Source organism: Cherax quadricarinatus, chromosome 73, assembly GCF_038502225.1.
Source record: "Cherax quadricarinatus isolate ZL_2023a chromosome 73, ASM3850222v1, whole genome shotgun sequence".
Lineage (NCBI taxonomy): Eukaryota > Metazoa > Arthropoda > Malacostraca > Decapoda > Parastacidae > Cherax > Cherax quadricarinatus.
The window spans coordinates 6,016,954-6,041,755 of record NC_091364.1 but is presented as its reverse complement, the minus strand read 5'-3'; the positions used below and the strand labels follow the sequence as shown (position 1 = coordinate 6,041,755).

Genomic DNA, 24,802 nt, shown 5'->3' with positions numbered 1-24,802 from the left:
CATTCTCGTAGTTTTTTGGCTTACAAACCTGCATTATTATTATTTAATTTTATTTTCACAATGAAGCTACATTTGTAGGCTGTAGTCTTAACTATAGTAATTAGCCTGTGTTAATGATTAATCTGTACCAATCATGTTTAGTATACGGCAGGGAATGGAGAGGAGAGGAGAGGGTAGGTGTGCTGGAGGGAAGGACAAACTCTGGTGAGTGTGTGTGTGTGTGTGTGTGTGTGTGTGTGTGTGTGTGTGTGTGTGTGTGTGTGTGTGTGTGTGTGTGTGTGTGTACTCACCTAGTTGAGGTTGCGGGGGTCGAGTCCGAGCTCCTGGCCCCGGTGTGCGTGTGTGTGTGTGTATATATATATATATATATATATATATATATATATATATATATATATATATATATATATATATATATATATATATATATATATATATATATATATATATATATATATATAAACTTATGAACCTGTGAGGTTATTCAACGCTCTTGTTAATAAAAAAAAAGTATATACACTTATACATACTAACACACGTAAGCTAAGATTATCCCTTCTACTATTTCTTGTACTACTGCTACTAATAAAGGCTACTATTCCTATCAATCCTACACTAATGCTACGGAACAGTACTACTACTACTGCTGGTAGCTCTACTCTTGTTGCTACAATTATTCTTCAAGTATTTCGACTATATTAAAGACTTCATAATTAGCATTATTAAATAATTTTTACATGTTCTGAAAGCAGGATACTTAAAAAATACAATGAGAATGCCTATAAATAAAAACATGACGACCAAAAATGCTATGGGCGTTTCTGAGTTTTACTGAGATATTCTGAGTACATGGGTTGAACCTCAAGAAGGAAGGAAGGACCTGCCTTGGGTCTCCATCCTACCCGTTCCGTAATATAATTAATAAAAACGCTTTACTAGTTATAATTTAAATAGTATTACTACTGATGTATCTTCCTCTACTACTACTACTGATGCCATTGCTCTATACTTCTGAAGCTCCCTGTTACTATGGCTCACGTGCGTTTGGCGCTTCACATACACAAATCTACAATATAAAGTCCTCTGGCTTAATGCCGTATTTTATATCCCGTAAAGTTGCCGTAGAAGAGATTATATGCTAAACACTTATGGTTCTTTACACTGCAACTTGCTGATAAAGACTGCCTCAACAGTCTTATAAAAATGGCTTTCAACTGCATCAGAGACCATCTTATACCATAATTTATGAAACAATAAATAGGTATTTAAATTAAATAAATATATAAATAAATATTAGAGAAAGAGAGCGAGTAATACCTTAAATAGTAACTCCAGTCATTCATCAACTTGTCGGTAAACAATACCGACAAGTTCAAGAATAAGACACAAGAGCAACATTTGGGTATCTTCATTGCCAAGAAAGGTACTTATGTGCTGCACATGTGTCTTATTCGTCAGTAACTCCAATCTTCAACAGATGTAAAAAACTGGACAGAGTACTCGACCCATTATGTACCTCTGTAATCTTTTGACTACCGCCCACAGGATGGGTATGGGGCGCATAATAAAATATTAAACTAAAGTAATCGAACGAGACGTCATTCTCTGAGCAGCTGTTGGGGTTAAAGGGCGTGATGCAAACAGACATGAAGCCAAGGACTCATGTAGCAAAACAGCTCTTTGTTTTGACTCCACATCTCTAGGTAGAGCTTGTATCATGATTTGAATGATCTATCCCTAGAGTGAAAAGTCATCCCAGTGAAGGGTTGTTTTGTTGCACGCGTCTTTCTTCATTTTGAATCCTAATAGTCGAGCATTCAGTTCTACTTGTGGAATTCATAAGGGAATTCAGACACCTTGTAAACTTGTTGACTCTCTTCTTTTTTCTTGGGTGTCTCGTCCTCTCTAGCTGGAGCAGGGAAGCTGTACTTCGACCTATAAGGATGCGGATCGCTGTTAGCCTCTTCTTTTTCGGGCTCCACCATACTGTAGCTCCCCCTGTATGGGTGACCCTCAGGTGCATCGTCAGGATATATCTGCGTGTAGGTCTCATCGACGTGCTCCTGGTAACTGGGCTTCTGCTGTTGTTGCTGCTGGTGATGCTGCTCCTGCTGTTGCTGTTGCTGCTGCTGTCGATGGGGCAGACGGCGGCGTTGCAACTGGTTGCTTCCGTCTCTGAAGCCATAAAGATCATCCATACCGTAATTGCTCACTAGTTCGCTCAGAACTTTGACCGATTCATCCCCAATGCGGTTTATTCTGTAGAGATTAAAAAATATATATAATAAACATGATTAATCATTGATTTACAAGGGGCTGTGGTTATGGGATACGAAGGATACCTCTCTCAGCAGCTCATTGATTTACAAGGGGGCTGGGATTATAATCCCAGCCCCCCTTATAATTCCATAATTATAGAATACAGGGGGATACTTACTGGGATCTTTCATGCACTGATACGGATCTAGTTAACAGGAATTTAAGGAAGGGAAGAACGACCTGGTGTCATAAGCAGAAGTTACGTGAAGCTCTTGTTGGAGCCCTGACTGTAACTATCATATTTCTTGTCACTGACAGGCCCCTGACGAACATTTATCCTGACAGAGTCGAGCCGGAGGGAAAGAGATTTAAGAGAGACAGAGAGAGAGAGAGAGAGAGAGAGAGAGAGAGAGAGAGAGAGAGAGAGAGAGAGAGAGAGAGAGAGAGAGAGAGAGAGAGAGAGAGAGAGAAATAAGAGTGAGAGACGAGGGAGAAGCTGGAGATGGAAAACAAAACAAGAGCGGGAGTGGAGAAAGTAACTTTTCACTTTGAATTATTGTGTGTGGTGAGGCGAGGGAACTTACTGACCCAGTAATAGTGTAAAAAAAAAAAAGACATGCGTTTTGTACAAGGTAATTTCATAAGGAAAACGTTTTGCTCACATGACAAGAATGGAGCTGACGTGACTACCTGTACAGTTATTGTAGATAGACTACCTGTAAGTAGTTTTGGGGGTCATCGCGCCCGCACCTAGATCTCAGGCCAGATGTTATTCTACAGTAATATAAACCATCTTTAACTGTTTCAGCTACATTCAGCACACACACACACACACACACACACACACACACACACACACACACACACACACACACACACACACACACACACACACCTGTGTCTCTGACTTGTATAGTATGCAAAGTCATGGAGAAGATTATCAGGAGGAGAGTGGTGGAACACCTGGAACAGAACAAGATTATAAATGAAAACCAGCATGGGTTCATGGAAGGCAAATCCTGTGTCACAAACCTTCTGGAGTTTTATGACAAGGTAACAGAAGTAAGACACGAGAGAGAGGGGTGGGTTGATTGCATTTTCCTAGACTGCAGGAAGGCCTTTGACACAGTTCCTCACAAGAGATTAGTGCAGAAGCTGGAGGATCAGGCGCATATAACAGGGAGGGCACTGCAATGGATCAGGGAATACCTGACAGGGAGGCAACAACGAGTCATGGTACGTGAAGAGGTATCACAGTGGGCGCCTGTGACGAGCGGGGTCCCACAGTGGTCAGTTATAGGACCAGTGCTATTTTTGATATATGCGAACGACATGATGGAAGGAATAGACTCTGTCCCTATTCGCAGATGATGTGAAGCTGATGAGAAGAATTAAATCGGATGAGGATGAGGCAGGACTGCATAGAGACCTGGACAGGCTGGACATGTGGTCCAGAAACTGGCTTCTCGAATTCAACCCTGCCAAATGCAAAGTTCTGAAGATTGGGGAGGGGCAAAGAAGACCGCAGACAGAGTATAGGCTAGGTGGACAAAGACTACAGACCTCACTCAGGGAGAAAGATCTTGGGGTGACCATAACACCGAGCACGTCACCGGAGGCACACATCAACCAAATAACTGCTGCAGCATACGGGCGCCTGGCAAACCTGAGAATAGCGTTCCGATACCTTAATAAGGAATCGTTCAAGACACTGTACACTGTGTATGTTAGGCCCATACTGGAGTATGCAGCACCAGTCTGGAACCCACACCTGGTCAAGCACGTCAAGAAGTTAGAGAAAGTACAAAGGTTTGCAACAAGGCTAGTTCCAGAGCTCAGGGGAATGTCGTACGAGGAAAGGTTGAGGGAAATCGGACTGACGACACTGGAGGACAGAAGGGTCAGGGGAGACATGATAACGACATACAAGATACTGCGGGGAATAGACAAGGTGGACAGAGACAGGATGTTCCAGAGAGGGGACACAGAAACAAGGGGTCACAATTGGAAGCTGAAGACTCAGACGAGTCACAGGGACGTTAGGAAGTATTTCTTCAGTCACAGACAGTAAGATAAGATAAGATAAGATTTCGTTCGGATTTTTAACCCCGGAGGGTTAGCCACCCAGGATAACCCAAGAAAGTCAGTGCGTCATCGAGGACTGTCTAACTTATTTCCATTGGGGTCCTTAATCTTGTCCCCCAGGATGCGACCCACACCAGTCGACTAACACCCAGGTACCTATTTGCTGCTAGGTGAACAGGACAACAGGTGTAAGGAAACGTGTCGAAATGTTTCCACCCGCCGGGAATCGAACCCGGGCCCTCCGTGTGTGAAGCGGGAGCTTTAGCCACCAGGCCACCGGGCCACCAGAACTAACAATAGAAATAATATTACAGAAATAACGGTACAGAAATAAGTATACAGAAATAACAGTACAGAAGTAACAGTACAGAAATAACTAAGAAATAACAGTATATAAGTAATAGTACAGAAATAATCACAAAAATAAGAGTACAGAAATAATTACAGAGGTAACACTACAGAAATAGCTACAGAAATAAGAGTACAGAAATAAGGTGTTATTTCTGTACTGTTGAATGTAAGTTACTCGACTGTACGTCTTTATAGGTTTATGTAACTTACACTAACCTTAATTAGCTTAAGCTAATTATACAACAGCGTTCAAGGAAAACTTTAAAATGTTAGTAAGCTGACCGTGAACAAATCTATTTCAGCTGCAACTTACTGTTCTAAAGTGACGTATTCGTATCCATCCACATTCTGTGTTTTCTTGTTGTCTTGACGTCTGTGAGGACGAGGATGGTGTTTGTTGGGGGCGTAGGACTGGGGGAGGTTGTTTTGGAAGGTAGTTAGTTTAATATGTTTATTATGCACCCCATACCCATCCTGTGGGCGGTAGTCAAAAGATTACAAAGGTACATAATGGGTCCAGGGACTGGACCCCAAGGTTATGATAGCTGAACTAGTTACAAAGGTAATGAACTCCAGGTAGATCTGGTCACAATCATGGCAAGTTACAGAGGTAATGAATCAGCCTCACTCCTATACATGGTTACAGTCATGAACAAATTGCAAAGTCCACACCTGGTCACAATTGTAATGAGTTATAAATACAAATATTAAGTGGGTCATACACCCACACGAGCGCGCGCGCACACACATACACACACGAGGGCGCACGCACAGACACATGCACACGAGCGTACAAATATATGCATACACACAAGCACGCACGCACACACGCACACACACACACACACACACACACACACACACACACACACACACACACACACACACACACACACACACAATGGACACACACACAACGAGTCATGGTACGTGACGAGGTGTCAGAGTGGGCACCTGTGACCAGCGGGGTCCCACAGGGGTCAGTCCTAGGACCAGTGCTGTTTCTGGTATTTGTGAACGACATGACGGAAGGAATAGACTCTGAAGTGTCCCTGTTTGCAGATGACGTGAAGTTGATGAGAAGAATTCACTCGATCGAAGACCAGGCAGAACTACAAAGGGATCTGGACAGGCTGCAGACCTGGTCCAGCAACTGGCTCCTGGAGTTCAACCCCACCAAGTGCAAAGTCATGAAGATTGGGGAAGGGCAAAGAAGACCGCAGACAGAGTACAGTCTAGGGGGCCAGAGACTACAAACCTCACTCAAGGAAAAAGATCTTGGGGTGAGTATAACACCAGGCACATCTCCTGAAGCGCACATCAACCAAATAACTGCTGCAGCATATGGGCGCCTAGCAAACCTCAGAACAGCATTCCGACATCTTAATAAGGAATCGTTCAGGACCCTGTACACCGTGTACGTTAGGCCCATATTGGAGTATGCGGCACCAGTTTGGAACCCACACCTAGCCAAGCACGTAAAGAAACTAGAGAAAGTGCAAAGGTTTGCAACAAGACTAGTCCCAGAGCTAAGAGGTATGTCCTACGAGGAGAGGTTAAGGGAAATCAACCTGACGACACTGGAGGACAGGAGAGATAGGGGGGACATGATAACGACATACAAAATACTGAGAGGAATTGACAAGGTGGACAAAGACAGGATGTTCCAGAGATTGGACACAGCAACAAGGGGACACAGTTGGAAGTTGAAGACACAGATGAATCACAGGGATGTTAGGAAGTATTTCTTCAGCCACAGAGTAGTCAGTAAGTGGAATAGTTTGGGAAGCGATGTAGTGGAGGCAGGATCCATACATAGCTTTAAGCAGAGGTATGATAAAGCTCACGGTTCAGGGAGAGTGACCTAGTAGCGATCAGTGAAGAGGCGGGGCCAGGAGCTCGGACTCGACCCCTGCAACCTCAACTAGGTGAGTACAACTAGGTGAGTACACACACACACACACACACACACACACACACACACACACACACACATGGTAATGCATTATTTACAGCTAGCAAAGTCAGGGTATTTCTCCAGAATGGTCTGTAATATACCACTGTGGATAAAATACTTTGCCATTTCTTGAACATTTCTGAGTGAGTTGTCTCTAAATTCATTAATTTTATCACACTCCAGTACATAATGACGCAAGGTGTGACAATAGTCCATCTGGCAAAGTTTACATTTCGTTTGGTCTACATCTGGTGGTGGTGATTTAACCTGCCAAAGATACTTGTAACCCAGCCGGAGCCGGGCGGTAGTGACATCCAAGAGTCTGCTTATTTTGTTGGATGCACCATAGACATGTGGCTCCTCCTGCATGATGGAATGATGATAGATGGACTGACTTGTGTCAATCTCCCTAAGTCTTAAGTCAATAAAGTTCATTTGAAGTTCTTTTCGTATTATTGTTCTCAAACTGCTAACTGACAACCCAAGATTGTAATCTACCCCCTCTTTGAAAGCATACAGCTTAGCCAATTTATCAGTTCTATCATGCATCTGAAGACCAATGTGAGATGGAATCCACAGCATGTGCACTCTGACTCCACTGTCCACAATCCTACCATACCTGTGTCTGGCTTCTGACACAAGCATGCCACAATTTATACTTAATGAGTTGAGAGCATTTATGGATGACAGAGAATCAGTTACAATTAAAGTGTCAACCTTAGATACATGGACGCATTTGAGTGCAAGGAGTATGGCAAACAGTTCTGTTTGAAGGGTAGAGGCCCAGTTATTGATGCGTGCTCCAATTTCTTTATGAGAGCCATCACTCTGTGTGACAACAGCAGCACTACCAGCTGCACCAGTGGACTGGTGAACAGAACCATCAACGTAAATAATTTGTGAAAGAGTGTTCTGTGTGACTAAGTTATCAATACAGCTTAAGGCATCATGTTTGGCTTCAAGACGAAGCTTTGGTTGTGATTTAAGAAGAGTTTTGGGGGGAAATGGAGGAATGGTAGTTTGGAATGGGGTAATATCCCATGGAGCAGGGAAGTGTCTCTGTTGTCTAACTTGACATAGATCATGTAGCTGGTTCATGCGGAGGTCGGTTCCAGTTTTTTCGATCCATCTGGAAGGATGTTCACCAGTGCTGAGGAAAGTTTGGAGGGCTTCTGTGCAGGGGTTTGAATGGGCTAACCTAAGCATATTGACCCCAATAAGGATATTTCTTTCAGTAACACGATCTCTAATGCTTGGAATATTAAGTTCTTTCCGCATATTTAAAATTTTGGCAGTACGAGGGCATCCTAGGATGATCCTCATTGCTTCGTTTTGCAGTTTTTCCAGCCCTCCAAGCTTCCAGTCAGACACGAGTGCAAGTAGTGGCGCAGCATAATCAACCAATGATCTAATATAAGCAAGATACATCATTTTCACAATTTTAACATTAGCACCATACCTGGGATGAAAACCTGCCACAACTCTAAGTGCTCTCAGCCTTTCTTTGTATTGGCGACAAAGTCTCGTTACAACAGGTCCAAGTAGTGGAACCTCAAAGCCTAGATACCTGTATCTGCTTACATATTCTAGAAGAGACCCATCATGCAACTGGATCTGACGAACTGTGCCTCTCTGCCGAGGAGGACGCCTGTTGAGTATCTTTGTTTTATCCCCTGAGATTATTAACCCCAGGTCAGGGACCGGAGATGACACGAGGACTAGCACAATGAATAAAAACAATTGGAACGTTCAAGAATTCAACTACTGTTTAATGTATGGACATCTGAAAGCAAAATTAAGAGTTAAAAGTGGCACAATGCGTCATAAAATATGCAGTCCTCGTAAGTAACCTAAGTCAACAAATTACTTAACCAACTTATAGCAGAAGAGGCTCATCTTCTCACTAACCTCTGTTCTTTTCGAACGCTGTTCTCTTCCCATTTCGTTGATTTCACCGCTCTCTGTGTTGACCAAGTAAAGAGTGGTGTTAAGACGACGGGAATCCTCATAAATGGAGTCACGGCAATATTCACTGTTAACAACAACAATAGCAACTGAAAGCTGTTGCTACTCACTTTGGTCTTTGTGGCTTTGAGAGGTTACCTGGAGGTTATTCCGGGGATCAACGCCCCCGCGGCCCGGTCCATGACCAGGCCTCCCGATGGATCAGGGCCTGATCAACTAGGCTGTTACTGCTGGCCGCACGCAGTCCAACGTACGAGCCACAGCCCGGCTGATCCGGCACTGACTTTAGGTATCTGTCCAGCTCTCTCTTGAAGGCAGCCAGGGGTTTATTGGCAATTCCCCTAATGCTTGATGGGAGGCTGTTGAACAGTTTTGGGCCCCGGACACTTATGGTGTTTTCTCTTAGTGTACCAATGGCGCCCCTACTTTTTATTGGGGGCATTTTGCATCGCCTGCCCAGTCTTTTACTTTCGTAGGGAGTGATTTCTGTGTGCAGATTTGGGACCATTCCTTCCAAGATTTTCCAAGTGTAGATTATGATATATCTCTCCCTCCTGCGTTCCAACGAGTACAAGTCAAGTGCTTCCAAGCGTTCCCAGTAGTTAAGGTGCTTGACAGAACTTATACGTGCAGTAAAGGATCTCTGTACACTCTCTAGATCTGCGATTTCACCTGCTTTGAATGGAGATGTTAATGTACAGCAGTATTCCAGCCTAGAGAGAACAAGTGATTTGAAAAGGATCATCATTGGCTTGGCATCTCTCGTTTTGAACGTTCTCATTATCCATCCTATCATTTTCTTTGCACGTGCGATCGTGGCACTGTTGTGATCCTTGAAAGTGAGATCCTCAGACATTACTACTCCCAGGTCCCTTACATTATTTTTCCGCTCTATTGTATGGCCAGAGTCTGTAGTATACTCTGTTCTAGTTATTATCTCCTCCAGTTTTCCATAACGGAGTAGTTGGAATTTGTCCTCATTGAACATCATATTGTTTACCGTTGCCCAGATTAAGAATCATCCTTTCGAATGTTTTACACAAGCAGCTAATAAGGGATATTGGGCGAAATGAGTTTTGTTGATTGGGCTTCGGAATGGGAATAATGAGGCTGTTGGTCCATGATTTAGGGACCTCCCCAGTGACATAGCTCATGCTATATAATTCAAGTAAAGGATTACCTGGTACTCGACACAGCAATCTGAGTATGTTGTAAGTGATACCATCCTCACCAGGCGACGTGGAGTTGCCCTTAGTTAGTGCTGCATCAAGTTCATAATTAGTGAATGTTGCAGTCATCTGCCTTGCTGAGCATAAAGCAAACAAGTCTCTTCCTTGCATCATATTTGTCCATTAATTTCGCCTATGTGATACTAGGAAGATTGTCATAGCTAGACGTAGCAGCCCAAGCACTGACTTACTCATTCGCCCTATGCAAGGGATGAAGGTGCGCGATTTACCCAGTTCTGTTACCCTTAATTCTATTTATGTCCCTCCATGCCCGGCTAAGTGGGGTGTGAGCATTGAGACCATTGACAAATTGTTCCCAGTCTGTTTGCCGCAGCTCTGTCATACGCTCTCTGGCAGCAGCAAGGGCAGTTTGGAAGAGGCTCAGCATTTCAGGGGTACGATGGTTTCTATAGGCTGGGCCTAGCCTGCGAGCAGTACGTTTCAGTGTTCGAAGTTTAGAATCATTGTAATAGGTATGGTTTTTATAAGACTTATGATTATTATGGAAGTCATTTGGATTTAGAGTAGTAGGAGGTTTCAGAGGCGGCTCTAAGAAGTTCTGAATACTGCTCACAAGGTCATTGTTAAAAGTCTCGACAGAGGTACACTCATAGGAATAATACCAGTCAGTCACATGTGCAACAAAGTCATCATGCAGATCAGGGGGAACATTAAAACTTTTCCGTTTGAATATCCCACCAGGAAGGATAGTATCATGAATATTTAGGGAGGTTAGCCTTGGGAAATGATCTGATGATATATCTGTTACAATGGAAGACTCACAGCTGGCAGAAGTAATGTTGAAGCCCAGGCACAGATCAAGGACGCCTCCATAGATATGTGTGGGTTCAAGGTCACCTACAATATGCACATTATCATGACTGTTTAAGAGTGACAACAGTTGATTACCATTACCATTACCAAACTGAGAGTTTCCAATGCTTTTGTGTCTTGCATTATAATCACCAATAATAAGAGTAGGCTCAGACTGAGCACAAGTTGAAACCTGAGTCCTTTCGGGTGTGCGATCAGTGCTCTCTCACTGACCAACGTGCTGTTCTCTTTTTTTCATTCCTCATCCTAATTTCCTCCTCTCCCTCCATCACCCTCTCCTCCTATTAAGACCACGAAAAGTTTGCATTGAACTAACAGGTAACAAAGTTTACTAGAAACGAAAATACACTTGATTTGATCTTTACGAATAATGAGAAAGAAATCAGAGCTATAATAATGTCAACTGCAGTGTAATCCAGTCACAACATCACTGAAATACAAACATATATGTCATCGTAAAGAATCTAAGAAACGGCCATAATGAAGGGTTGTTCAGTAATTCCACTGCAACCTTCAGAGAAGGAAACGAGAGAAAAATAAACACCAAACCTAACCTAACCTTTAACCAAAACAAATGCATGGAAAGTGTGACTACAGAGTCATATAAGGTTTGCATTAAAATATATTCCGCTGAGAAAGCCTGCAAGATTAGATAGAGAAAATGAGCAAAGAAAAATGTGTAGCAGATAAGAGTTACTGAATTGCTTAAAAACGAGTCAGCATCACAATAATGGTAAGATAATCTATAACGAGAAATTACAGATATACAGTAAAAGAGAAACTAAAATTTATACCAGACAGAAGAAGCACATAGAAGAAGCATTAAGTTATGAAATATGGAAAGAAGCTTAGTTATTCACTTACGAAAAACTTAAGTAAAAAACATCTCACAGTCATGTGTGTGTGCCTGTAGTCAGCTTTCTGTGACAGATATGTAGATCACTCACCACTTTCTTTGCTGGTGGCTCCCAGCCCCAGTACTGGACTACTCTGGTGTGTTCTTTTCTTTACTATCTCATAAACATAAACCATACCACAGGCGGAGACAGAACCCACGATCAGAGAGTCGCGGGTTCTATTCCCACCCGTGGTATGGTTTGTTTGCAATCGTGTCATTACGATTTGGTAAGTTAAATACACAAACTTTTACGTCTTAAATAGAAAGTGATATAAAAAAAAAACATTTTTATTCCCCGAGAATACAGTGTGGAGACAGAAATTGTCATATGAGCGACACAGTTTGCAGAACAAGCTTTTATTGGGTCTACATTTAGCATCAAGTCAAGCTTGTTATACCGTGTTGTGTCTATGCTAAGATCCGTCAATTTCAACGCTGCTGCACCAAAACAGAAGCCCATTAAACGTTTCCATCTCTGGTAGGATTGCTGGTCTTTTCTTTTCGCCTCAGGAACAGGATGGCAGGTAAATCTTACACACGTGATCATTTCTATTTCTTAATAATTCTTTATATTTTTTATTATATATCCCAGAAAGAGAACCTTCAAATGGTTGCCTGAAATTTTTCCCTTTTCTTCCTCCTGCTTTTCGATTTCATTTTCTCATAACTTCAGAACTCTTCATCCAATCGGATTCAAATTTTGAACGCTCATGTATGGAAACAAGGACCAGATTCTAGGAACAACTGGCATGTGCAGGTACCCTATGACCAGAGTTATTGAGCTCATTCCCAGGTATACAAATGAAAGTGCACATATTGCAGAAATTCATACACAGAGACGTATACTCAAGTATACAAATTGTTTAATTTGGCTGCATCGAAATTTTATGACCATCCTCCACTTTCTTTTCTTGGATTGCACGACGATCGAAATAAATCTAGTTTATTATTATTATTATTATTATTATTATTATTATTATTATTATTATTATTATTATTATTATTACGAGAACAGATACTGGTAATGGTGTGTGACGGACACGGGAAAATCCTGGTGGGTCTTGAACTCTTCCTGGCTCGGAGTCACTGAAGGATGGAGGGTTACTGAGCAATCAGACCTATATAACACACTTACCTCTCGGATTGCTCTCTCCATCCTTCCCTCTCTCTATTCCCACTACCCCAGTCAGGCAGATCAGCGTCATGGTAATTCCCAAGTAATAGTGACTCCAGACCTACTGGAACTAACTCTTTAAAGCCACCGCAACTACTGAACCCATTGTGGAATGCTTGATGATGTCCCTATCCGCCTATCAAAGTCTCCCAGTTTAGAGGGTCAGAATTCATTACCGCATGCACGAAACCCATCCTGTGAGGTGAACATGACAGGAAAACATACCTAGCTTTTGACTAAGACCCGCGTCAGGAAACACTTGTCTTGTTTCCTGACGAACCTTACCTAGCCTAACCTAGCTTTTGCCTCACACTGTAACTATCATATAAAATAGGCTAGCTGCACACTGCGGGTGCTTTCACAATACAGTTTTCATACAATACAGAGCAGCAGCACATTAATGATGCAACAAATTTTGCATTAAAAGCGTCGACGTCATTAAGATGCTGCGGTAAACAATGCTTCAGAGCCACGGGTAACAAAACTCGCTGCTCCTGCGGTGTAAACATTACAAGTGTCAGCAGATCAGTGGTTCACGAACGGATGCGAGACGTATGGATAAATTTCCTCGCACTTGCTACCTCTGTTCACCTTCACATACAAGTGCATAGGTACCAAAAACTTAGTCCACTGTTGTATGTCGAATCTTTGGAAGGACCGTAAGGACGTGAACGTCAACGTAAGAGAGGACCTCTGCTGCAGACCTACTGGTCTATGCCAGACAAGTCCTTCAAATTAGTTTTATTGCTTAACTTTCCTGGCTTATCCAAGGTTAATAATCCAAAAATGAATGGGCCACGACTCACCTGAGGATGATGGGGGCCACGGGGACAGCGAGAATGGCCCCTAGGGCCACTAGGGCCATGGCCCCAGCACCAGCATACTGCGCGAGGCTGTCGGTCTCGATGGAATACTCGGAGATATCTGGCAACAGGTCCACAAACTTGCTTCCAGTACCAAGGTTGCCAAACTGGAAGGAAGTAGGAAAACAGTGTTAGAGGTTTTGCATCACGTTTACTTGAGCTACGTGATGTTAGCAGCCATGATTTAAGAGTACAAATAAGGGGTGAAATAGGTGGTTTTAGTAGCCATGATTTAAGAGTACAACTAAGGGGTTGAATAGGTGGTTTTAGTAGCCATGATTTAAGAGTACAACTAAGGGGTTGAATAGGTGGTTTTAGTAGCCATGATTTAAGAGTACAACTAAGGGGTTGAATAGGTGGTTTTAGTAGCCATGATTTAAGAGTACGACTAAGGGGTGAAATAGGTGGTGTTAACAGTCATGATTTAAGAGTACAACTAAGGGGTGAAATTGGTGGTGTTAGTGCAGATATTTAAGCAGTAATTATTACATTACATTTAATTTGCAAGACAAATCCATGTAGTTCATTGAGAACAAGGAGTCGTGGAAGCTCGACCCTACGTTCTTTAATCGCAAAACAGGCACGCTAGTAGCAGACTGATGATACTAGTAGTTAATATTAAGGCTTTTAATTAATCGATAACAGCTTTAATAAAAAAGAGAAGCAGCTTTATTACCACATGATCAAGTGTTCCTTGATGAGTTGCAGCTTAATAATAGTCCAAGAGGCAGATCTGGTATTAATACAGTCATTATTATGAACTATGTAATGTAAGCCGGAAGTGGCATTATTAAAGTTGGGCAGTCTTGTGTGGTAGAGTGTTGAGGGATGCTCAAGGTAGGTGTTTAAGGGGGGAACGTGTATTTAATAGATAAATGTGGTGTACGGGGGTTGGGTTCGATGGTTTATAGGAACCCGTGTATTTTAAGACTGTAAGGGTCAATATATATATAAGAAATGTTGGCTCAGGTGTTGGAATCCTTGTTTGCATGGTAATTATTTTCTTTGAATTTTGATATTTGATATATCAGTTTGTCATCTTGTTTCATGTATTGTACAATATGTACCTCAACATATATGATAGAGGTCCGGCTATCTGCTTATATAACATTTACCATGGTGGGGGAAATAAGGGTTTATGATTTATTAATGCAGGTCTCTAGTATATTCTTTTTGTGGTAGAAGGACCTGTTGGACCATAGAGCTATTATCTATTTATTTTTTTACTTTTGTATGTTGTACGGCCTAGGTCGTTCGAAGTGTATATTGTAACAGTTGGAATGTTGATTACTTAATATGATGCACTGTGTTTTATGTTTTATAGTTTGGTTATCTGTTTGTTAAGCCTTGATGTTTTTCTATATATTTAATTTTTATGTTCTAATATTACGTTTTAAATAAAATATAAAGAAAAAAATATAGTCCAAGATGGGCCGAAACATCGTCAAGTATTTCCAACTTGTGGATTAGTTATGAATTGTTACTGCTACAGCACTGTGACTTGTATTGTTCCTGTCCGTTCCTCCCTCTCAAACTCTCCGTTTTACCTGATCACCCAAAGAACAAGTTATATATACGCCGAAAGGTGTATGTCTTTCAGCGTATATTCGCTAAGAATATACTTTAATCCCTATTATAGGGATTAATGTATTTTTGACTGGTGGCGAACAAGTGACATGCAGCCTAAATGACCCTCGTGTGGTTGATAATCTTTAAACCCGGTCAACCAACCTTTAAAGAAATAATTGTCTGCTTGTGTGTCCTCTTTGTAATGGGTAAATATGTCATTTGTATTCCTCTAATATCTTTATAAGATAATAATTATTGCCACTGTAGTCTTAAGCTTGCACGAAATGCTCTGCATAACTATGCAGAGCATTTCTGCATGCACAACCAAATGTCACCCACCTCTGTGCAAATATTGTATCATGTGGAAATAAATATTTGACTGACTTTACTTGATCACCTGGCATAACCTCTAGCAGTCGAAGCACTTAAAATGGAAGAAGGAACTGCGTCTCACCTGTTCAGGGGAGGCGGGCAAGAAAGCTTCTTGCCCGACGTGTGAGGCGTTGGATGACTGGTTCTCCTCTGTCGTGGTGGCTGGGTTTAACTCATCACCTCCTCCACTGCCTTCGTCTTGCTTCTCCAAAGTCGTGTTAATCGCTGCCGTGGCCTGCGAGCGGCTCTTCATGGCGTTAGTGATGAGGTTGACCAAGTTCGAGGCGACGGGAGTGTTGAAGAACGAAGAGACATGGAAGCGATTCTTGGGCGTGGAGGCTTGCGCGGGATGGTTCTCCATGTTGCGCTCTCTCTCCACCACTCCACTAAAACTGCTGTTAGTATCAGTAGCGGTGTTTCTGCTACTCTCAATACCAGTTGTGGTACTGCTGTTGAGGCTGTTAATGTAAACTGTGGTGCTGTTGCTGCTGCTACTGCTGTCCCCATGACACAACGATGATGTCACCGCCACACAAATCAACACTGAAAGAAAAATGAGAGAATTAGAAAAAAAACGATAATTACTATGTACACTCCAAAGACAAGTCAATAAACGGTGGTATAAATGAAGCCATTATTATATTTATGGCTAAGCGCTAAATTCACAGGGGGTCATCTGGGAGGCAATCAGATTTGATCCAAGAGCAAAATAGCTTCAATTCCTTGGACAGAGAACTCTTCACCAGTACGAAGACAAGAAGGGTGAGTAATGACAACCAAATGGAGGTACGTAATTGCAGAAATTATGGAATATTTAAGAACACCTGGACGTTTAACTCTGCCCAACACAGAAAGCCTAACGAACATTAAAAATTTTTAATGCTTCATAAAGGCTGTCATTGTCTGCGCTGAGAAGCAATACCTTCACCAAAATTATTACTGTTTTTACTGCTTTACTGAGTTCCAGAAACTACAGAAAAGACCAGAAAGGTTGACGGCCAGACACAAGGTTGAGGGGAGGCTGGTTGGGGTTGGAGGGGAGGTGACACTTAACCGGGAAACAACAACAATTATAACCCCCCACCACAGCAACTACCACAATAACAATATCTACCACAAAATCCACCACCAGCATCAAACCCTAGGATAACAACCACAATTGCTATCACCATAACCTCTTTTGCAACAACTACCACCACCACCACAACTTATGAAGACCTATGTCAGGGGTCACTGTGTTGCTGTTTCATCACGAATAAACAAAAGCACAAAATAAACCTCAAAACAATATCCACCACCAACAATACGCCATCCACCACCAACAACACGCCATCCACCACCAACAACACACCATCCACCACCAACAACACACCATCCACCACCAACAACACACCATCCACCACCAACAACACACCATCCACCACCAACAACACACCATCCACCACCAACAACACACCATCCACCACCAACAACACACCATCCACCACCAACAATACGCCATCCACCACCAACAACACACCATCCACCACCAACAACACACCATCCACCACCAACAACACACCATCCACCACCAACAACACACCATCCACCACCAACAACACACCATCCACCACCAACAACACACCATCCACCACCAACAACACGCCATCCACCACCAACAACACACCATCCACCACCAACAATACGCCATCCACCACCAACAACACGCCATCCACCACCAACAATACGCTATCCACCACCAACAATACGCCATCCACCACCAACAACACGCCATCCACCACCAACAACACACCATCCACCACCAACAACACACCATCCACCACCAACAACACACCATCAACCACCAACAACACACCATCCACCACCAACAACACACCATCCACCACCAACAACACACCATCCACCACCAACAACACACCATCCACCACCAACAACACACCATCCACCACCAACAACACACCATCCACCACCAACAACACACCATCCACCACCAACAACACACCATCCACCACCAACAATACGCCATCCACCACCAACAACACACCATCCACCACCAACAACACACCATCCACCACCAACAACACGCCATCCACCACCAACAACACGCCATCCACCACCAACAACACACCATCCACCACCACCACCACCAACAACACACCATCCACCACCAACAACACACCATCCACCACCAACAACACACCATCCACCACCAACAACACACCATCCACCACCAACAACACACCATCCACCACCAACAACACGCCATCCACCACCAACAACACGCCATCCACCACCAACAATACGCCATCCACCACCAACAACACGCCATCCACCACCAACAATACGCCATCCACCACTAACAATACGCCATCCACCACCAACAACACACCATCCACCACCAACAACACACCATCCACCACCAACAACACACCATCCACCACCAACAACACACCATCCACCACCAACAACACACCATCCACCACCAACAACACACCATCCACCACCAACAACACACCATCCACCACCAACAACACACCATCCACCACCAACAACACACCATCCACCACCAACAACACACCATCCACCACCAACAACACACCATCCACCACCAACAACACACCATCCACCACCAACAACACACCATCCACCACCAACAACACACCATCCACCACCAACAACACCCCCTCCAACAATACGCCATCCACCACCAACAACACGCCACCACCACCAACAATACACCATGCAACACCTACAACACACCATCCACCACCAACAACACACCATCAACCACCAACAACACACCATCCACCACCAACAACACACCATCCACCACCAACAACACACCATCCACCACCAACAACACACCATCCACCACCAACAACACACCATCCACCACCAACAACACACCATCCACCACCAACAACACACCATCCACCACCAACAACACGCCATCCACCACCAACAACACACCATCCACCACCAACAACACACCATCCACCACCAACAACACACCATCCACCACCAACAACACACCATCCACCACCAACAACACACCATCCACCACCAACAACACACCATCCACCACCAACAACACACCATCCACCACCAACAACACACCATCCACCACCAACAACACACCATCCACCACCAACAACACACCATCAACCACCAACAACACACCATCCACCACCAACAACACACCATCCACCACCAACAACACACCATCCACCACCAACAACACACCATCCACCACCAACAACAACAACAAATAAAAAAGTTTCTTGATCTTCCTAAACAAACTTATGCAAGAAAACGAACCTGATGATCAAATTGCAGAAATAATAATAATTAATAATAATAATAATATTTACGGGTTTAGAAACTGTCCAGCTGGGAATGCAAGACAAAACAAAAAATAAGATGGGGGATGAGAGTAGAAGGCACTGAAGTATCACCATAGGCCAGTAGGCCTACTAAAGTGGTCATTCATTCTTACATCTCATCCCCTAGTAGTGTCCATTCTTCCCTCGTGTCTTTGCTGGCAACTTATTAATATTTTATACGCCATTTGTCCAGCAGCAAGACAGGTGAGACCAAGACTCGGCAACTGACGTCTTACAGAGAATTACAACTGACCTCACATGTTTCAGATTCCTGAAATTCCACCACAATATTTCAGTTCCTGATCATTCCTCCATCAGTGTTTCAGATCCTGATAATTCCCCTATTAATTAATACAAAGAAGTATGAGCAAGTTAGTCTCGCAGTCCTTCAAGAAGGAGGAGGAGAGCTCTTGATGAGGGGTTATGGGCTCTTGATGAGGGGTTATGGGCTCTTGATGAGGGGTTATGGGATCTTGATGAGGGGTTATGGGATCTTGATGAGGGGTTTTGGGCTCTTGAGGGGTTATGGGCTCTTGTTGAGGGGTTATGGGCTCTTGATGAGGGGTTATGGGCTCTTGATGAGGGGTTATGGGATCTTGATGAGGGGTTATGGGATCTTGATGAGGGGTTATGGGCTCTTGATGAGGGGTTATGGGCTCTTGATGAGAGGTTATGGGCTCTTGATACAGATAGTGGGATGAAATATAATTACATCCCACTCTTATTGAGATGTATGGTCCTTACGTACTTAGCGCTTCCCTATAAGCATTATTATTTTTCCAGTAAGGGACGCCAGGGTCGGACATCATCCATTCCCAAGATGGTCAGTTCTCTCGCACCTGTGGTGTATGTAATGACCTAGTTACCGGGACTCTTCTGCCTCCGTAATAGCTCTCCAAAACTTAAGTGTCATAGTTATTATTTACATCACAGTAACATCAGCTCAATGGTACCTCAACACAACATACACAGTAAATATTGGTACACGTGCCTCACACCTGCCTGCAACTCAGCCCGACTCTACACCAGGTGTTCTCGTGTGTATTACTGATATTACTGATGTTCTTGTGTGGAAATACGTAAATTATTATAATTTTAAATCAATATTTCTCTCTATGCTGCACTGAGTGGAAAAATAACTAAAATCTTCATATTATATCTGGAGTTTATCTGGAGAGAGTTCCGGGGGTCAACGCCCCCGCGGCCCGGTCTGTGACCAGGCCTCCTTAGGTCAGTGTCCCAGGATGCGACCCACACCAGTCGACTAACACCCAGGTACCCATTTTACTGATGGGGAACATAGACAACAGGTGGAAAGAAACACGTCCAATGTTTCTACTCTGGCTGGGAATCGAACCCAGGCCCTCACCGTGTGAAGCCAGAGCGTTAACCACCAGGCCACCAGAATTTTATATTTTGCATTATTTTCACGTATTTTTTTTTTACATTATCATCCTCCCGTGTGTGTGTGTGTGTGTGTGTGTGTGTGTGTGTGTGTGTGTGTGTGTGTGTGTGTGTGTGTGTGTGTGTGTGTGTGTGTGTGTGTGTGTGTGTGTGTGTGTGTGTGTGTGTGTGTGTGTGCGTGTGTGTGTGTGTGTGTGTGTGTGTGTGTGTGTGTGTGTGTGTGTGTGTGTGTGTGTGTGTGTGTGTGTGTGTGTGTGTGTGTGTGTGTGTGTGTGTGTGTGTGTGTGTGTGTGTGTGTGTGTGTGTGTGTGTGTTGCCTTCCGTGTTTTCACACGTCGCTGTACTTGACATTATTTACATTGCAACAAAGTTTTATGTAGAACATAAACCAAACATTTTCACACATGACTCGAACAATTTATGAGAAAGCATAATTCGTTTTAATATCGTATTCAGAAGGTAGTGTTAATCTCCCCCGGGTCACACAGCTCCTGGGGAATTGGGGGGTTATCGGGTTTGATTTGAGGAAGCGGGAGAGTAGCTCCAGTTCCTAGAATCAAGAGCCGCCAGCATCAAGGTATATCGCTACTGGAAGAAAATGCCGCCTTTCTGTGGAGATATCGTATATAAACACACACAAAAAAGTTCAGCCCTCTCTCAGGCATAGGTGAAAAATAAGGAGAGGACCAGGTCCCTTACATTATTTTTCCGCTCTGGCCATACAATAGAGCGGAAAAATAATGTAAGGGACCTGGGAGTAGTAATGTCTAAGGATCTCACTTTCAAGGATCACAACAGTGCCACGATCGCACGTGCAAAGAAAATGATAGGATGGATAATGAGAACGTTCAAAACGAGAGATGCCAAGCCAATGATGATCCTTTTCAAATCACTTGTTCTCTCTAGGCTGGAATACTGCTGTTCATTAACATCTCCATACAAAGCAGGTGAAATCGTAGATCTAGAGAGTGTACAGAGATCCTTTACTGCACGTATAAGTTCTGTCAAACACCTTAACTACTGGGAACGCTTGGAAGCACTTGACTTGTACTCGTTGGAACGCAGGAGGGAGAGATATATCATAATCTACACTTGGAAAATCTTGGAAGGAATGGTCCCAAATCTGCACACAGAAATCACTCCCTACGAAAGTAAAAGACTGGGCACGCGATGCAAAATGCCCTCAATAAAAGTAGGGGCGCCATTGGTACACTAAGGGAAAACACCATAAGTGTCCGGGGCCCAAGACTGTTCAAAAGCCTCCCATCAAGCATTAGGGGAATTACCAATAAACCCCTGGCTGCCTTCAAGAGAGAGCTGGACAGATACCTAAAGTCAGTGCCGGATCAGCCGGGCTGTGGTTCGTACGTTGGACTGCGTGCGGCCAGCAGTAACAGCCTAGTTGATCAAGCCCTGATCCATCGGGAGGCCTGGTCATGGACCGGGCCGCGGGGGCGTTGATTCCCGGAATAACCTCCAGGTAACCTTCAGGTATCCAGGTAACGACGTTTTGGGCCATCCTGGACCACTGTTAGGTTACAATGATGGTCCAGAACGACCGAAACGTCGTCATAAGGTTCCTCTCTCTTCAAATGATTTTATTTGGGGGAAAAGGTAAAAAGAACGTAATGATTGTAACACAACACCTAACCAGTGTGATGATTGTAACATAACACCTCACCAGTGTGATGATTGTAACATAACACCTCACCAGTGTGATGACTGTAATGTAACATCTCACCAGTGTGATGATTGTAACATAACACCTCACCAGTGTGATGATTGTAACATAACACCTCACCAGTGTGATGATTGTAACATAACACCTCACCAGTGTGATGATTGTAACATAACACCTCACCAGTGTGATGATTGTAACATAACACCTCACCAGTGTGATGACTGTAACATAACACCTCACCAGTGTGATGACTGTAATGTAACATTATCACCTGCTCATCATTGTGCTGATTGTAACTTAACATTATCACCTGGTCACCAGTGTTAAGTGCTCCAGGAAGGGGGGTAGGAGAGGTATACTCAATTAACACGTGCCACTTATCTCTCGCAGGAAGGTGAGAATGCTAGTTCGTCTCCACCTTTTGCTGGTTCTTGAGATACATCAACTACACAAAACAGGACCTTACACGGATGATTCGTACATAGGAGAGGAGCTTACGACGACGTTTCGGTCTGACTTGGATCGTTTACAAAGTCACATAAACATAAAAGTGAGAGGGAGCCAGTATTTTAAGGTGAGGGGGAAAGGGACGGGACCAAGAGAGGAAGAAAAGGTAGAGATAAGGCTGGTAGTAGCAGTAGTAAAAGTAATAGTGGTTGCAGACTTGTTACAGTTATACCTACGACCTTCTCCTGGGTATCAGTAGGAGCTTCACAAACAACTCTCTTTTAGAGCAAATAATTTCTACCACTTCCCTCTCGACTATGGCTACTGTAAAAAAAACTTTATAACTTCTTGGATGTAATAAGAACGAATCTTGCAAATAACATTGCTGCATTTATATTCTATTTAAAATAATTTACAATAGTTTAAAAATACATTCGATTTTGTGATTTTTTTAATCATTTTTTTTTCAATAAATTGGCACATTGGCATCGCCTACTCAACCCAAATTCAATACGGGGAAGTTTTAGAAGCTTTTTTACATGGCCAACATTTACACTTTTTCACTGACTAGGGTTATTGGACCTACTGTGATAGATTTTTTTCTGAGTACTTCCTTGTTAGTGTGAATGGCTGGCATTTTTTGATAAGTAAATCTTGCAAACTTCTTCGTGCATTCAGTACACACTATTCTTTACTCTGTCTTTAAACAGCTCTTATACCTGTAATATTTCCTTTCCAACAGTGCGGAAGACTGAGACATCGAGGTGAATGAAGATCGACATATCGAAGTAGACTAGAGACTGGCACTTCGAAGTGGGGTGTAGATAGTAACACTGAAGCGGATTGTATATGGGGACATCGAAGTGATATGGAGATCGAAATATCGAAGTAAATTAGAGACTGGCACTTCGAAGTGGATGGAAGATCAGGACACCGAAGTGAACGAGAACTTTTATGATTCAAAACATAACACTACGCAAAGGAAGTACACACACGCGGGCACGCGTATTCACGCACGTTTGCGTTACATAAAAGTCCATTAGCGGTGCATTAATACCAAACTGCAGCACATCAGTGTCAAGTTGCGGTACATCAATGACAAGATCATATATACACTGGCAATCACTTGTCAACATCTGCCGGGCCGGCTTGAGCGTACACCCCCACGAGTGTTTAACTTCTGCAGTCTGTACACAACATTCCTTCTTCAACCGCAGACTCAGTACCGTTGTTCCGTTGCTACCATTGTTACTTAACGCAGGAGCTGTCGCTACTGTTATTTAACTCAGGAACCGTCGTTACCGTTGTTACTTAACACAGGAGCTGTCATTACTGTTGCTTTGATCCAGGAGCTCTCCCTGCTGTTGATCGTTAACTGTGTTGTGAACGTTACAGCCGATTCATGGTAGCTGCAACACATCAAACCAATGTAGGATAGTAGTTGTGTAGGATGGCAAGTGTTGTGTAGGATGGCAGGCGTTGTGTAGGATGGCAGGCGTTGCGTAGGATGGCAGGCGTTGTGTAGGATGGCAGGTGTTGTATAGGACGGCAGGTGTTGTGTAGGATGGCAGGCGTTGTGTAGGATTGCAAGTGTTGTGTAGGATGGCAGATGCTGTGTAGGATGACAGATGTTGTGTAGAATGACAGGTGTTGTGTAGGATGGCAGATGTTGTGTAGGATGGCAGATGTTGTGTAGGATGGCAGGTGTTGTGTGCAATGACAGGTGTTGCGTAGGATGACAGGTGTTGTGTAGGATGACAGGTGTTGTATAGGATGGCAGGTGTTGTATAGGATGGCAGGTGTTGTGTAGGATGACAGGTGTTGTGTAGGATGACAGGTGTTGTGTAGGATGGCAGTCGACCCACTCTCACTTAAGCCAGTCGACCCACTCTCATCCAAGCCAGTCGACCCACTCTCACTCAAGCCAGTCGACCCACTCTCATCCAAGCCAGTCGACCCACTCTCACTCAAGCCAGTCGACCCACTCTCACCCAAGCCAGTTGACCCACTCTCACTCAAGCCAGTCGACCCACTCACCCAAGCCGGTCGACCCACTCTCACCCAAGCCAGTCGACCCACTCTCACCCAAGCCAGTCGACCCACTCTCACCCAAGCCAGTTGACCCACTCTCACCCAAGCCAGTCGACCCACTCTCATCCAAGCCAGTTGACCCACTCTCATCCAAGCCAGTTGACCCACTCTCACCCAAGCCAGTTGACCCACTCTCATCCAAGCCAGTTGACCCACTCTCACCCAAGCCAGTTGACCCACTCTCATCCAAGCCAGTTGACCCACTCTCACCCAAGCCAGTTGACCCACTCTCATCCAAGC

The 24,802-nt window shown here is 43.7% G+C and overlaps 1 protein-coding gene across 1 annotated transcript in view; it reads right to left on the bottom strand.

The window, feature by feature from the left end:
• Positions 1-474: 474 nt before the first annotated feature.
• Positions 475-24,802, bottom strand: part of LOC128701184 (uncharacterized) — a 24,695-nt gene continuing 367 nt past the window's right edge. The window contains exons 2-6 of the mRNA XM_070100486.1: positions 15,639-16,099; positions 13,559-13,722; positions 8,561-8,684; positions 5,009-5,169; positions 475-2,259 (exon numbers count right to left, since the gene is read on the bottom strand). Of these exons, the coding sequence (XP_069956587.1) occupies positions 1,824-2,259; positions 5,009-5,169; positions 8,561-8,684; positions 13,559-13,722; positions 15,639-16,099 (1,346 nt within the window). The 3' untranslated portion in view covers positions 475-1,823. The remainder of the gene's footprint in view (positions 2,260-5,008; positions 5,170-8,560; positions 8,685-13,558; positions 13,723-15,638; positions 16,100-24,802) is intronic.